Source organism: Eumetopias jubatus, unplaced genomic scaffold (genome assembly GCF_037043125.1).
Source record: "Eumetopias jubatus isolate StellerSeaLion01/CBP00866 unplaced genomic scaffold, mEumJub1_p1.0 scaffold_3, whole genome shotgun sequence".
NCBI lineage: Eukaryota > Metazoa > Chordata > Mammalia > Carnivora > Otariidae > Eumetopias > Eumetopias jubatus.
Window position 1 is genome coordinate 114,028,679 of NW_028274809.1, and position 13,824 is coordinate 114,042,502.

At 36.7% G+C, this 13,824-nt stretch overlaps 2 protein-coding genes across 4 annotated transcripts in view; one reads left to right on the plus strand and one right to left on the minus strand.

The window, feature by feature from the left end:
- RNF17 (ring finger protein 17) overlaps nt 1-5,921 on the plus strand; it is a 138,489-nt gene extending 132,568 nt beyond the window's left edge. For all 3 annotated transcript variants that reach the window (XM_088021775.1, XM_028106389.2, XM_028106398.2), the window contains exons 34-35: nt 1,613-1,802; nt 5,427-5,921. In XM_088021775.1, coding sequence (XP_087877901.1) covers nt 1,613-1,802; nt 5,427-5,525 — 289 coding nt within the window. In that variant the 3' untranslated portion in view covers nt 5,526-5,921. The remainder of the gene's footprint in view (nt 1-1,612; nt 1,803-5,426) is intronic.
- CPAP (centrosome assembly and centriole elongation protein) overlaps nt 5,173-13,824 on the minus strand; it is a 49,351-nt gene continuing 40,699 nt past the window's right edge. Inside the window, exons 14-17 of the mRNA XM_028106412.2 lie at nt 11,067-11,207; nt 10,903-10,987; nt 10,706-10,826; nt 5,173-8,194 (exon numbers count right to left, since the gene is read on the minus strand). Coding sequence (XP_027962213.1) covers nt 8,002-8,194; nt 10,706-10,826; nt 10,903-10,987; nt 11,067-11,207 — 540 coding nt within the window. The 3' untranslated portion in view covers nt 5,173-8,001. The remainder of the gene's footprint in view (nt 8,195-10,705; nt 10,827-10,902; nt 10,988-11,066; nt 11,208-13,824) is intronic.

Genomic DNA, 13,824 nt, shown 5'->3' on the forward strand with positions numbered 1-13,824 from the left:
CAGAAATTCTGTACCCACTAAGCAGTAACATTCCATTCCCTTTTCCTCACCTCCTGGTAACCATTTTTTACTGTCTCTGAATTTGTCCTGTTTTAGGTACCTTATATAAATACTGTCATACAGTATTTGTCCTTTTGTGTCTGGTTTATTTTACTTAGGATAAAGTTTTCAGGGTACACTCAATTGTAGCATGTATCAGAATTTCATTATTTTTATGACTAACACTCCTTTGTATGTCTATACTATGTTTTATTTATTCATATGTTGATGGACACTTGAGTTGTTTCCATCCTCTGGCTATCATGAATAATGCTGCTATGAACATTAATGTACAAGTAGCTGTTTGAGTTCCTGCTTTCAGTTGTTTGGTATGTATACCTAGAAGTAGAATTGCTGAAATATATGGTAATTTTGTTAAACTCTCTGAAGAACTGCCAAACTTTTCTGCAGTGTCTGTACCATTTTACATTCCCACCAGCAATACACAAGGGTTCCAGTTTCTCCACATCCTTGCCAACACTTATTATTTTCCATTTTTTTGTTTGTAATATTTAATTGTGGTAAAATGCATATATCATAAAATTTACTGTCTTAATTATTTTAAATGTATAGTGTTAATTATACTCACATTGTTATGTAGCCAACCTCTAGAACTCTTTTCATTTTGTAAAACTGAAACTCTGTACCCTTTAAACAACATTCCCCATTCATTTCCCCCTCATCCAGCCCCTGGCAACCACCATTCTACTTTCTTTCCCTATGAATTTAACTATTATAGGTATCCCATATAAGTGGAATCATACAGTATTTGTCCTTTTGTAACTGGCTTATTTCACTTAGCATAGTTTCCTTAAGGTTCACCATGTTGCATGTGTCAGAATTCCCTTCATTTTTAAGGCTGAATAATATTCCATCATATGTATACACTACCTTTTATTTATCCATTCATCCATGGATAAATGGATATTTGGATATTTGGATTGATTCCACCTTTTAGCTATTGTGAATAGCTGGTATGAACATGAGTGTACATGTCTCTTCGAGACCCTGCTTTCAGTTCTTTGGGGGTATATACTGAGAAGTGGAATTGCTGGATCACATACTCATCCTATTTTTCGTATTTGAAGAAACCAGCAAACTGTTTTCCATTGCAGCTGTACCGTTGTACACTAAGTGTCCAAGAGTTCCAGTCTCTCTCCACATCCTCACCAACACTTGGTATTTTCTGGTGTTTTGATAGTAGCCACCTTAATGGATGTGACGTTGTATCTCACTGTGGCTTTGATTTGCATTTTCCTGCTGATTAATGATATTGAGCACCTTTTCATGTGGTTGTTGGCCATTTATGTATCTTCCTTGGAGAAATGTCTACTTTTTAGTATATATTTTCTTTCATTCTGTAGGTTGCTTTTTCAATGATTGTCCTTTGCAGAGTTTTTCATTTTGATGTGGTCCAATTTATTTTCTTCTTCTGTTGTTTGTGCTTTGGTATCACAGCTAATTCATTGCCAAATCCAATGTCATAAATTTTTCCTCTATGTTTTACAACTTTAGCTGTTAGAGAATTTTAATTGTGACATTCTGAACATTTTAAGAATTTCTTTTGTGACAGACTGCGTCAAATTCCTCTTCATCTCATGCAGTATCCAGCCCGAGCCATAAAGGTTCTCTTGGCAGGGTTTAAACCTCCCTTAAGAGACCCAGGAAAGACAAGAATACCATATTGTCCCAAATGGAGCATGGAAGCATTGTGGGCTATGATAGACTGTCTTCAAGGAAAACAACTTTATGCTTCTTCCATGGTAACTATCTTAATTAGCCAAAACCTTATTGAGGCTATTTGTAAGGTCCCTAATTCACTTTCTAAAGTGCTTTCTATTTATGCCACTCTAGATGCAAAAAAAAAAAAAAAAAAAAAAAAAATGCTTTAAAGCATATAAATCTGTAAATACAAGATTAATTTTAAGGCTTGTTAAAATTATGCTTTAAATTTATATTTAGCAAATTTTTATTAGCCCTATATTGATATAAAATATCACTGATGTCATGAATAAGATGAAAATGATCAAAATGAGTATCCTGTAATCAAAGAACTCATAAATCAGTGAGGGAAATGAAACATTTGTAAACCATTAATAAATTTGAGGTAGAATATGTTCTATAAAAGAAGTATAGGTACAAGAAGGACTATTTCCATCTGGAGAGATCAGGATATGGTATGGTATTTGAGCTCCTCCTTAGGCAGTTAAATGATAAGTGAATAGGTAGGTCTGGGATGTGACATTGAACTGCATCCTAAAAGTAGAAAAGACCAGAATGGGAATTCTGGTCAAAGCCATGGAAAGGATTGAATTGTAATAATTTTGAATTGTTCAATGCAGTAGACCCTCTGTCAAAAGGTTCAGATAAACACATACAGCATTCACATTCCACACACAACACACACAGAAATATACAACACACACTACACTTAATAGAATATAACACACAAAATATATGGCAGACACCCATACACCACATACCACACATACAACACATACCATATACCACACAAAGAACCACACATATAAAACACATATATCGAAAACCTTTCACACACACTATGCATATACCACACACCACACGCACCATAAAAATTACACCCAGAGCACAGTAGACACATTGCACACTCTAAACACACAAAACAAGCAAGAATTATACAAATGAAATACAAGACACACAAACACCACATATAGCACACACACCATACATACCCCACACAACCCCAGAAATACCATTCACATTCCACATATTCAACCACAGACACCACACATAACCAACACATGAGCAACTCAAAAATGCACACCACCGAAAAACACCACACATACAGCACTCGCACCCTGCACATAATAAACATACAACACACAGTACACATATAGAACATACAAAATATATTGCAACCAAAACACCCAAATACCATATACTCACCATTCAACACACACCAAACATGTAACATACACACATCACTCAAAAAACATTCAGACCTCACACACACACCTACATCACATTTCTACTACAAACTGTGCACACAACACATATTCATCATATATCACATCACCCAATACTTATACACCCCACATATACCATGCACAAAACAGATACCACACATTCGCCACATATAACCTGACACACAGTACACACATACCATGCACACACACATACTGCACACGTTTTACACATACCACATACCACATAAAAACCACACTCGGTGCGCATACAGCACACACACAACACACATATCACACACTCGAAATACACAACACACACTAAACATCTAGCACACATATACCACACATACACCACAAAAACACCACACACATATAAAAATAGACAATGCACACTACAGAAACTTCATTCACACACCACATATATACCATCTAGGCATCACACATAACCAGCACAACACACACACACAACACTGGAACACACACACCACTCACAACAGATACCAGCATACACTACAAAGGCAGATAGCACACACACAACACAAAACATATGAAACACAAACACACCAAACACGTACTGTGCACACATGAAACCAATACACCATTTACACCACACACACCATACGTATACCACACAAACACATCATACACTTAAACATCATGCACACCACTCATACACTACAGACTTACACTGCACAGTTATATGCCACATACACACACGTTTTACACACCACACATATATCTCACCCATACACATAATGCACACACACTAAACACACAGACACATACACCACAAATACACCATGCATCAGTCAAAACCACACTCACACAGCTCATACACCACAGGCACGACATACATACAGCACACAAACATCCTTCTCTCCAGCACAAACTACACATAACACAAACCACACACCAAAATATACCACACACACTACAGAAATATCACACCACAAATACACCACACATATACCTCACAAACCTACACCACCAAAACAACACACACATCACACATATACCACTCAGCACCCACACATAACACACAGAAAAAGACAAAATGCGTAACACATATAGAACACACAGAGCGCCTGGGTGGCTCAGTTGGTTAAGTGCCCAACTTGTGATTTTGGCGCAGGCCGTGGAATCAAGCCCTGTGTGGGGCTCTGCACTCAGCAGGGAGTCTACTTGAGATTCTCTCTCCTTCTCCCCCTCCCCCTGCGCACGCACACATGCTCTCTCCCTAATAGATAAATCATTAAAAAAAAATAACACATACTGCACACACATACCCACATACCACATACACACTACACATACAACACACACACCAGACATACCACATAGACACACTACACCTATATCACACATAATACATTTATTAAAAAAAAATGTTCAAATGAGAAAGTTCAGATTGTGTTTAGTATAAATATGCTTTCTTTAGAGGTTTAGCATGTCACAAAAGGGTAGCCCATGGGCAGAATCTGGCCTGAACCTGTTTTAAAATTGGAAAAATTTACCTCCAAAAAGTCTGTATTTCACTTCTGATTCAATATTTTTTTTTTTTAAAGATTTTATTTATTTGACAGAGACACAGGGAGTGAGGGAACACAGGCAGGGGGAGTGGGAGAGGGAGAAGCAGGCTTCCCACGGAGCAGGGAGCCCGATGCAGGGCTCGATCCCAGGACCCTGGGATCATGACCTGAGCTGAAGGCAGACGCTTAACGACTGAGCCACCCAGGCGCCCCTTGACTTCTGATTAAATATTTTAAATTCCAGGAATCCTAGGTCTCTTTTCCAAAATGGCAGTCAGCCGAAGTAGTATATCAACTCCTTTGAATGGAAATATACTCTAATTCATCCTGGTCCTCAGCACTGTTGTTTCAGCCGAACCTACCCTGATTTTGGGACCCAGGATTTGGAGATTCCTGATGTACTCGCTCTGACAAGAATGAGCTCTTAATGAAAGAGTGCTCTTACTAGAAAGTGCTTTTTGAGAACCTCTGTACGTATCATGCTTTTGGGTGTGCAGAGTAGTGTAAATAGCTTATGTACGGATTCTTTCAAGAAGCCAGTGAAAATACAGACAGGGCTAGTAAGTATTCTTACATTATTTATTCATCTCTATGAATAACATTCAAAATTTGGTCAGTTTATGCATAAAAGTATAATGCCTTATTGGTAGAATATAAATGAATTTTAACAGGGATGGTAGTGTTAAAGCCATTGGCTTAATCTAGGAAAACTTTGGGTTGAAGTTACATTTTAAATATAAGATTGGAAAGAATGGGATTTAATAGGAAACCATCACAAAGATCTTTTTAAAATACAATTATTAATAAATTTGGAGAATGCATTTTCCTTCCTATGTGATACAGGCCAGATATAGGAGGGAGAAACCAGCAGACATTACTGTATTTCTTGACAACTATCTTTTAATTTTAGGCTCAGGCACCAGAACAAATAGTGACATTATATGAAGATGAACAGTATCCAGTTCATATGTCATTAGTAGAAATGGGGCTGGCAGACCGAGACGAATGATGTTAAGTATCATGACTTCTTGTTCTCCCTTATAATCAGCATAAGGCATGTGACTGATATAGTGGAGATTAATGCTAAATTGCCCATAAAACACCATCAGACTTTCCTTGATTTCTCAAAGAATGACAACAAAGCTCAACAAGAACCTCTCTTTTAGACTTCGTAGGCCCTTTTCACCTATTGAATACTAGAATCAAAGAGGATCTGCATCTGTAAGAATGCTTGGAATGACTATCATAGTACCAGATAGTGGTTGGGGATGGGCAGAAGAGCAGAAGGAAGTGGGCACTATAAGTAATTTAAGCACATAAGTATATAGTAGGCAGAGAACACTATTGAACAATCCATGACCTAATAACAAATCTATTAAAGTACTTAAGTAACCAGCTGTTTATTCATCCACGTAAATGTAACAAGTGATTCAGTAACTAGTTTGAACATTTAATTAAGCAAAGGTTTTAAATAACATGCATTTTGTTTTTCAGTTATACAGTGTGGAGCCTCTATATAGCAGCCCAGAAGAAAGTTTTCTGTTATGTGTAAGCCATTTCAGGCTTCTTTTTCTTGACTTGTTCTGCTGCAATAGTGCTGGCCTTTTTTTTTTTCCCTTACATGTTAAACTGTCAGGAACTGTTTGAAAAAGTTAATAAATACTTGCTTTCAAATATTTTCTGGTTTTATTTTACAATAATTTCAAAACAAATATTTTAGGCATGTAAAACAAATGTAGTTCATTTTATTACGAATGTATAAGTTTCAGAAGACAGATCTCTGAGTACAGTTGAAGACTCCTGTAGTGCCCTTCCCCATTCTCTTCCCTGCAGAGGTGAACATTGTTGTCAACCTGGTGTTTATTATTCTTACATTCTTATTTTACTGCATATGAATGCATCCATAAAGCAAGATATACTACTGCTGTGTATATTTTTTAATGAGTGTGCTACTGCACCTTTAATTTACTATTTGTGCTATTTATCCATGTTGGTATGCAGAGCTCTATTTTATTCACTCTCACTCTTCTATCCATCTCCGCACATAATTCTGTTGATATTTAGGTTGTTACCAGTTTTTTTTCAATTACAAATATTCTTCTGTAGTACCCCTTGCATACATGTTACGAGTTTTCTAGTATACATACTAAGTAGTGGAACTTACTAGGTCATTAGGTAATTGCTTTCCAAAAAGTGGATTTACTCAATTTACTACCATCGGTTGAGTTCCTTGGCAGTGTGTGGTGTGGCCAAACTGTATTGATATTAGTATACAAAGTATCTCATTTCAATATGTATTCACTGGTTTAATAGTCACTTGTTCGCTTGTTCATATCCTTTGTCCATTTTTCTATTGAATTGTTTGTAATTATCTTATTGATTTGTAGGAATTCTTTATATATTCTGGATATTAATCCTTTGTCAAGTATGTATATCTTCTAGTCTGTGGCTCATCTTTTCTCCTTTTTAGTGGTATCTTTGGACACACCTTTCATTTGTCACCTTTTTTAGTTTGTACTGTGTCACATTTAAAAATCTTTATTCTGAAGTAATATAACTCCTAATTTGATAAGTTTGCAACTTTTTTCATATTCAGTTCTTAAATCGCCTAGAACTGATACCTTTAGCTGTTTTTAAAAATGGGAGTCATTGCCAGTATTACTTGTATATTGCACTTATGTGACTATACCAACCTGTAATTATTATGTAAATTGATATGTAGATGACTTGCCCTTCCTTCAAGGACATCTTGCTTCTGTCAGCCTACAGTTTTATAGGTTATAACATCAAGGTACCTGTAGTTGATTAGTTAATACCAGCTCTAGTTATTTTTCCCACCCCTTCCATTCTCAAGTCTCCCATTTTAACCAGTTACTATATACCATCACAGTAAATGTTTTCTCCTCACTATGATTATCTGTACTCACAGAATGAATTCTTCTTCCTATTTTGGTGTTTGACCTATCTGTATTCATTCAGTTTTAACTTCCCATTCTATTACAATTAAAGAACCTCTTTAGTAGATAAAATGCTTTAATCTTAGTACTAACTGAACACAGTATATTCTGACTGGAGACATTCTCTTAACTCGAGTAAACTTTCTGTGCAAGTTCTTGTTAATGGCTGATGTGCTCGTGGCAAATCTGTGCTATTGTATTTCTTGTACTTCTTGGCTTTTATAACCATCTTCAATAAAAGTGCCTCATTATTTTTGCAGTCTATACAGTTTATAACAAATAATGCTTTCCTTAGTCATGCACTTAACTGTAGAAAGGTGAACTAAAAATGAAAGCTGTTCTTGTACATTTCAAAGAATATAAAAAGCTATGGTGTTTTATTTTACAATCCAAACATAATCTTTTCCATTTATATATATACACAACACACACAGTATGTATAAATTAAACCACAGAAACCACAAATGTACATTTTTTAACAAGAAAATCAAGTTAGTGTTATTTCATGATTAGTCATGCACAGTATCATTACAATTTTGTATCCATTAGAACATTACCATCCTTGTCTTTAACCCTTATTCGACCAGATGTATATTTTGTTTCTTGATGACCATTTGTATATACAGTTTTAACAGTGCCATCTGGATATTCCCGTCTCTTGAACTGGGCAGTGTGTAGTTCTCTTTGGCCATTATTAAACTCTATGATTTTGTTGCCATCTCTGTAAATAAAATTTAATTTCTTTAAAATATTAAATATATAACAGGAAAATGATCTAAAAATGTCCTTTTGATTCTGGCAGTTCTTTCCTAGAACCTCCACTGGTCCTCTCCTTGCACAATACCTTCTTTGCAAATTCTTTCTACCCTGTTTCTGCTTCAGGCTGATAGTTCCACTGATCAGATTAGCACTTAAATGTGCCCATGAAAAGTTTTTAATAAATTTATGTTTTCACTACAAAATACTTAGGTTTTTTAACTTCACCTGTATTCCGCCTCTAAGAAAAATTGGGCATTGTATTAAAATATGGCTTTCTGGGGCGCCTGGGTGACTCAGTCGGTTAAGCGGCTGCCTTCAGCTCAGGTCATGATGCCAGGGTCCTGGAATCAAGTCCCACACTGGGCTCCTTGCTCAGTGGGGAGCCTGCTTCTCCCTCTGCCTGCCGCTCCCCCTGCTTGTGCGTGTGCACTCGCTTTCTCTCACTCTCTCAAATAAAGTCTAAAAAAAAATATATGGCTTTCAGTTTTGACCTTTATTCTTTTCAGTATGTTTAAGCAGTCTGAGCGCTTACTCTTTATCAGATTGGAGAAGACTGTTTATATCCCTGGGAAGGGCCATAAATCAGACTTAAGACCTATTCTGAAGCAGTGGAACAAAGAAGCTGTTAATCCCAAGTGGACTGCTTAATGTGCATGCAGGACATTCAAACTGAACCCCGACATCTATCTATAATGTGCCGTTAGAAACACAAAGCTAGGCTATAGACTGTGAATTACCACTTCTCAACACAGTGGGGTTTTTTTCTATTTTGGTTATTTCTCAAATTTTATGTGAATGTAATGGCTTTGTGCCACATAGAAGTGTTAGAACTAAAAGCCATTTTGAGAGCCACTGTTTTATCAAGTGCAGCCCCAGGACCAGGGATGACAGCATCTCCCAAGACATTATTAGAAATGCAAATTACTGGCGTGGGGTCCAGCAACCTCCAAATGAACAATTCTTCCAGGTGGTTTTTTTTTTTTTTAAGATTTTATTTACTTATTTGACAGAGAGAGATAGCAAGGGCAGGAACACTAGCAGGGAGAGTGGGAGAGGGAGAAGGAGGCTTCCCACGAAGCAGAGAGCCCGATACGGGGCTCGACCCCAGGACCCTGGGATCATGACCTGAGCCGAAGGCTGGCGTCTGAAGGGGCGACTGAGCCACCCAGGCGCCCCTTCCAGGTGGTTTTAAATGCACAGTTAAGTTGAAGAATCACCACTATAAATAAAAGATGCCAAAATAATTCTGAATGATCTGATATCTGGGATTTGCTTGAATGTAGATGAAAAAAGATTGGCCACTAGTTAATACTTGTTGAAGATGGACAGATGGGTACAATGGAGTTTTTATCATTTTCTCTACTTTTTATTATAAAAAAATTTCAAACATAAGTTAAAGATGGAAAATTTTCTGAAATTGCTCAAAATATAATGTACATATAAGATTTTCCTCAAGTTTTAGAAGAGATTGGTATTTATTTAGTTGAACATCAGAGAAAATTTCAAACCATGTTAACGGAAAATACTACCATGACCATAAGAAGTTCCTACATTATTTGAATTAGTGTTGTACTTTTTTTTTTTTGCTAACTTTCTAACACACAACTCAAATTAGTTAAATACATGCACACCTAGGAGAGGAGGGTGCAAACTAAGTAGGACAGTGGATCTGACAAACCTTCATGGTTTTAATTAAAATGGTGACTACAAGAAGCTCTGTATTGTGGATTGAAGAAGTCATTAAGAAGAAGTCTCTAACTTCAAGAACTATAACACTCAGAAGGATAAAGAAGTTGCTATTTTAAAGTGAGTCAGGGAGGCCAGAGGAATAAAATACTAATCAGGAAGGGACAAGGAGATCCAGCAAATCATAAGAGAAGAGACACAGTAATTCAAATACTGCCATCATTGTTCATCATTGTTCTTTAAAAACTGATAGGGCGGCTTTCCTTCTTTGTGTCTTATTCACTGTTTTCAAATTTCACCAAATTTTTTTTTTTTAAGATTTTATTTATTTGAGAGAGAGAGCAATAGAGCATGAGCAGTGGGGAGGGGCAGAGAGAGAGGGAGAAGCAGACTCCATGCTGAGCAGGGAGCCTGACACGGGGCTCGATCCCATGACCCTGAGATCATGACCCGAGCCGAAGGCAGACGCTTAAGTGACTGAGCCACCCAGGCGCCCCACCAAATTTATTTCTGTACAAATACTTGTCATTCCCTTTTTGTGAAGTACTGTACAGACTCCCTTTAGGTTTCTAGGCTACAGACTAGGTATTAGAACCTATATGTCTCTAAGTTCTAAACTCCAAAATGCTGAACTCTTTTTCACCTCTCAAAGTGTGTATCTGTACTCACTACTAAACTTACTGAAATTCTGAATGACTTACATAAATGTTTTAAGATTTCAAAAATTCACTTGGAAATACAAGTTGAAAATAGGCAAATCTAGAAGCAAATTTAACATATAATATACCTTTGTACTCTTACAATTGTACCATCTGGAAAAATGCTTTCTTCTTGTCCATCAGGAAATAGGTTTTTGATTGTCTGGTCAGGAAATGTGATTTCTTTTCTCCCATCTGGGAAATGTTTCTCTGTTTAAAAAAGGTTACTATAAGTATTTTATTTTTAAAGAAAGGAAAGTAATTAGAGGGCAGAGCAAGTTTTTACCTATTTGTCCACTTGAGAAATGTAAGATTTCTAGTCCTTCTGGATAAGTAGTGTGAGTAGTCTGGACAGATGCATAGTAGTAGATCTATAAAGACAGAAAGTCAGTATGTGTTTTCTCTAGAGATGTTTAAGCCATGGAGAAAAACAATCCTAGGGAAACCTACCACTCTCTCATCTGGCATGACCTGCTTCACATCACCATTAAAGAAAGTGACAGTGACAGTCTTCCCATCTGCACTCACTTCTTTCCGAGTTCCATTTGGAAACAATATAACATGGCACCCATTCTTATAAACCTTTTCTATCTACAAAAAAAGGAAACAAGATTATCAATAGGAGAGATTTCCTCCTGATACCACATGACAAAAATATTCTCTTCCAAATTACCTTTGAAATCTTTCCTAATTAAAGGCAAAAACATTGTCTCAAAAATATTGTCTCCTAGTATCAACACATCACCATTCTTATGTCACCAAAACAAACTCATTTTTTGCTGAGTTTTCTTTTTATTAAGTATAGTTGACATACAATGTTTGTTTCAGGTGTACAACACAGTGATTTTACAAGTCTATATGTTATGCTGTGCTCACCGTAGCTCCATCTGTCACCAGAAAATGCTACTACGGTATCATTGACCATATTCCCTATGCTGGACCTTTCATCCCCATGACTACTCATTCCATAACTAGAAACCTGTACCTCCCACTCCCCTTGACCCATTTTGTCCATACCCCCACCTCCCCCCATGGCAACCATCAGTTTGTTCTCTGTATTTATAGGTCTGATTCTGCTTTTGGTTTATTCATTTGATTTTTTTAGATTCTATGTGAGTGAAATCATATGGTACTTAGTCTGACTTACTTCCCTTAGCATAATACCATCTAAGTATATCCATGTTGTAGCAAATGGCAAGATCTCATCCTTTTTTATGGCTGTGTGATATTCCAGTGTGTGTGTGTACACACATCTTCTTTACCTCTCTATCAGTGTACACTTAGGTTGCTTCCATACCTTGACTATTGTAAATAATGTTGCAACAAACATAAGGGCACATATATCTTTCTGAATTAGTGTTTTTGTTTCCTTTGGGTAAATACCCAGTAGTGGAATTATTGAATCATGGTATTTCCATTTTAACTTTTTGAGGAACCTCCATACCGTCTTCCACAATGGCTGCACCAGTTTGCATTCCCATCAACAGTGTACAGTGTTCCTTTTCCCCCACATTCTCACTAACACTTGTTATTTCTTGTCTTTTTGATTTTAGCCATTCTGATAGGTGTGACGTGATAGCTCACTGTGGCTTTGATTTGCATTTTCCTGATTAGTGATGTTGAGCATCTTTTCATGTCTGTTGGTCATCTGTATGTCTCCTTTGGAAAAATGTCTGTTGGGGTCCTCTGCCCATTTCTTAATTGGATTGTTTTTTGGGTGTTGAGTCGTGTAAGTTCTTCATATATTTTGGATACTAACACCTTACCAGATATGTCATTTGCAAATATCTTCTCCCATTCAGTAAGTTGCCTTTTTGTTTCATCAATGGTTTCCTTTGCTATACGCAAAAGTTTTTTATTTTGATGTAGTCCCAATAGTTTTGCTTTTGTTTCTCTTGTCTTAGAAGACCTATCTTGAAAAATGTTGCTATAGCTGATGTCAAAGAAGTTGCTGCCTATGCTCTTTTGTATTTTTATAGTTTCAGGTCTCACATTTAGGTCTTCAATCCATTTTGAGTTTGTTTTTGTGTATAGTATAAGAAAGTGGTTCAGTTTCATTCTTTTGCAGGTAGCTGTCCAGTTTTTCTAATACCATTTATTGAAGAGACTGTCTTTTTCCCGTTGTATATTCTTGCCTCCTTTGTCATAGATTAATTGACCATAAGAGCATGAATTTAGGAGCGCCTGGATGGCTCAGTTGGTTAAGCATCTGCCTTCAGCTCAGGTCATGATCCCAGGATCCTGGGATCGAGCTCCACATCGGGCTCCCTGCTTGGGGGGGAGTCTACTTCTCCCTCTCCCTCTGCTGCTCACCCTGCTTGTGCTTGCTCTCTCTCTCTCTCTCTGTGTCAAGTAAATAAATAAAATCTTTAAAATAAAACAACAAAAAAACCCCGTCCTCTTAAAAAAAAAAAAAAAAAAAGGCATGGGCTCTCTATTCTGTCCCATTGATCTGTATGTCTATTTTTGTGTCAGTACCATACTGTTCTATTATTACAACTTTGTAATATAACTCGAAGTCTGGGATTATTTCTTTCGTAATTGCTTTCGGTATTCACGGTCTTTTGTGATTCCCATACAAATTTTAGTATTATTCTAGTTTTGTGAAAAATGCTGTTGCCATTTTGATAGGGACTGCACTGAATCTGTAGATAGCTTTGGGTAGTATGGACATTGTAACAATATTAATTCTTCCAATCCATGAGCATGGAGTATCTTTCTATTTGTTTGTGTCATCTTCAATTTCTTTTTTACTGAGTTTTTTTTTTTAAGTAAACTGCAGGTATCACTTCATATGTAAAACACTTCAATTGATTTAAGGATAGGTTTTAACATAACCAAATCATTACTGCCCCTAACAAACTGTAATTCCTTCATCATATTGTAACCCTCTATGTTGTTTTCCCTGAATTCACAAAATAGACTCTTTACAGTTTATTTGAATCAGGATCAAAACAAGGTCCACACACAACACTTGATGACATGTCTCTTAAATCTCAACCTTTAACATTCACCTCCCTGCCCCCTTTTTAGTGATGATTACTTATTGAAAGAACTGGGGCTCCCTGAACATGTAAAATTTCCCACATTCTGGATTTGGTTGACTGCTTTCCAATCATGGTGTCATTTAACGTGTTCTCGTATGCCCTACACTTCCTGGGAAAAACTAGTAGTTACATCTAGAGGTGTGAATGAAGTCTGGTTGAAT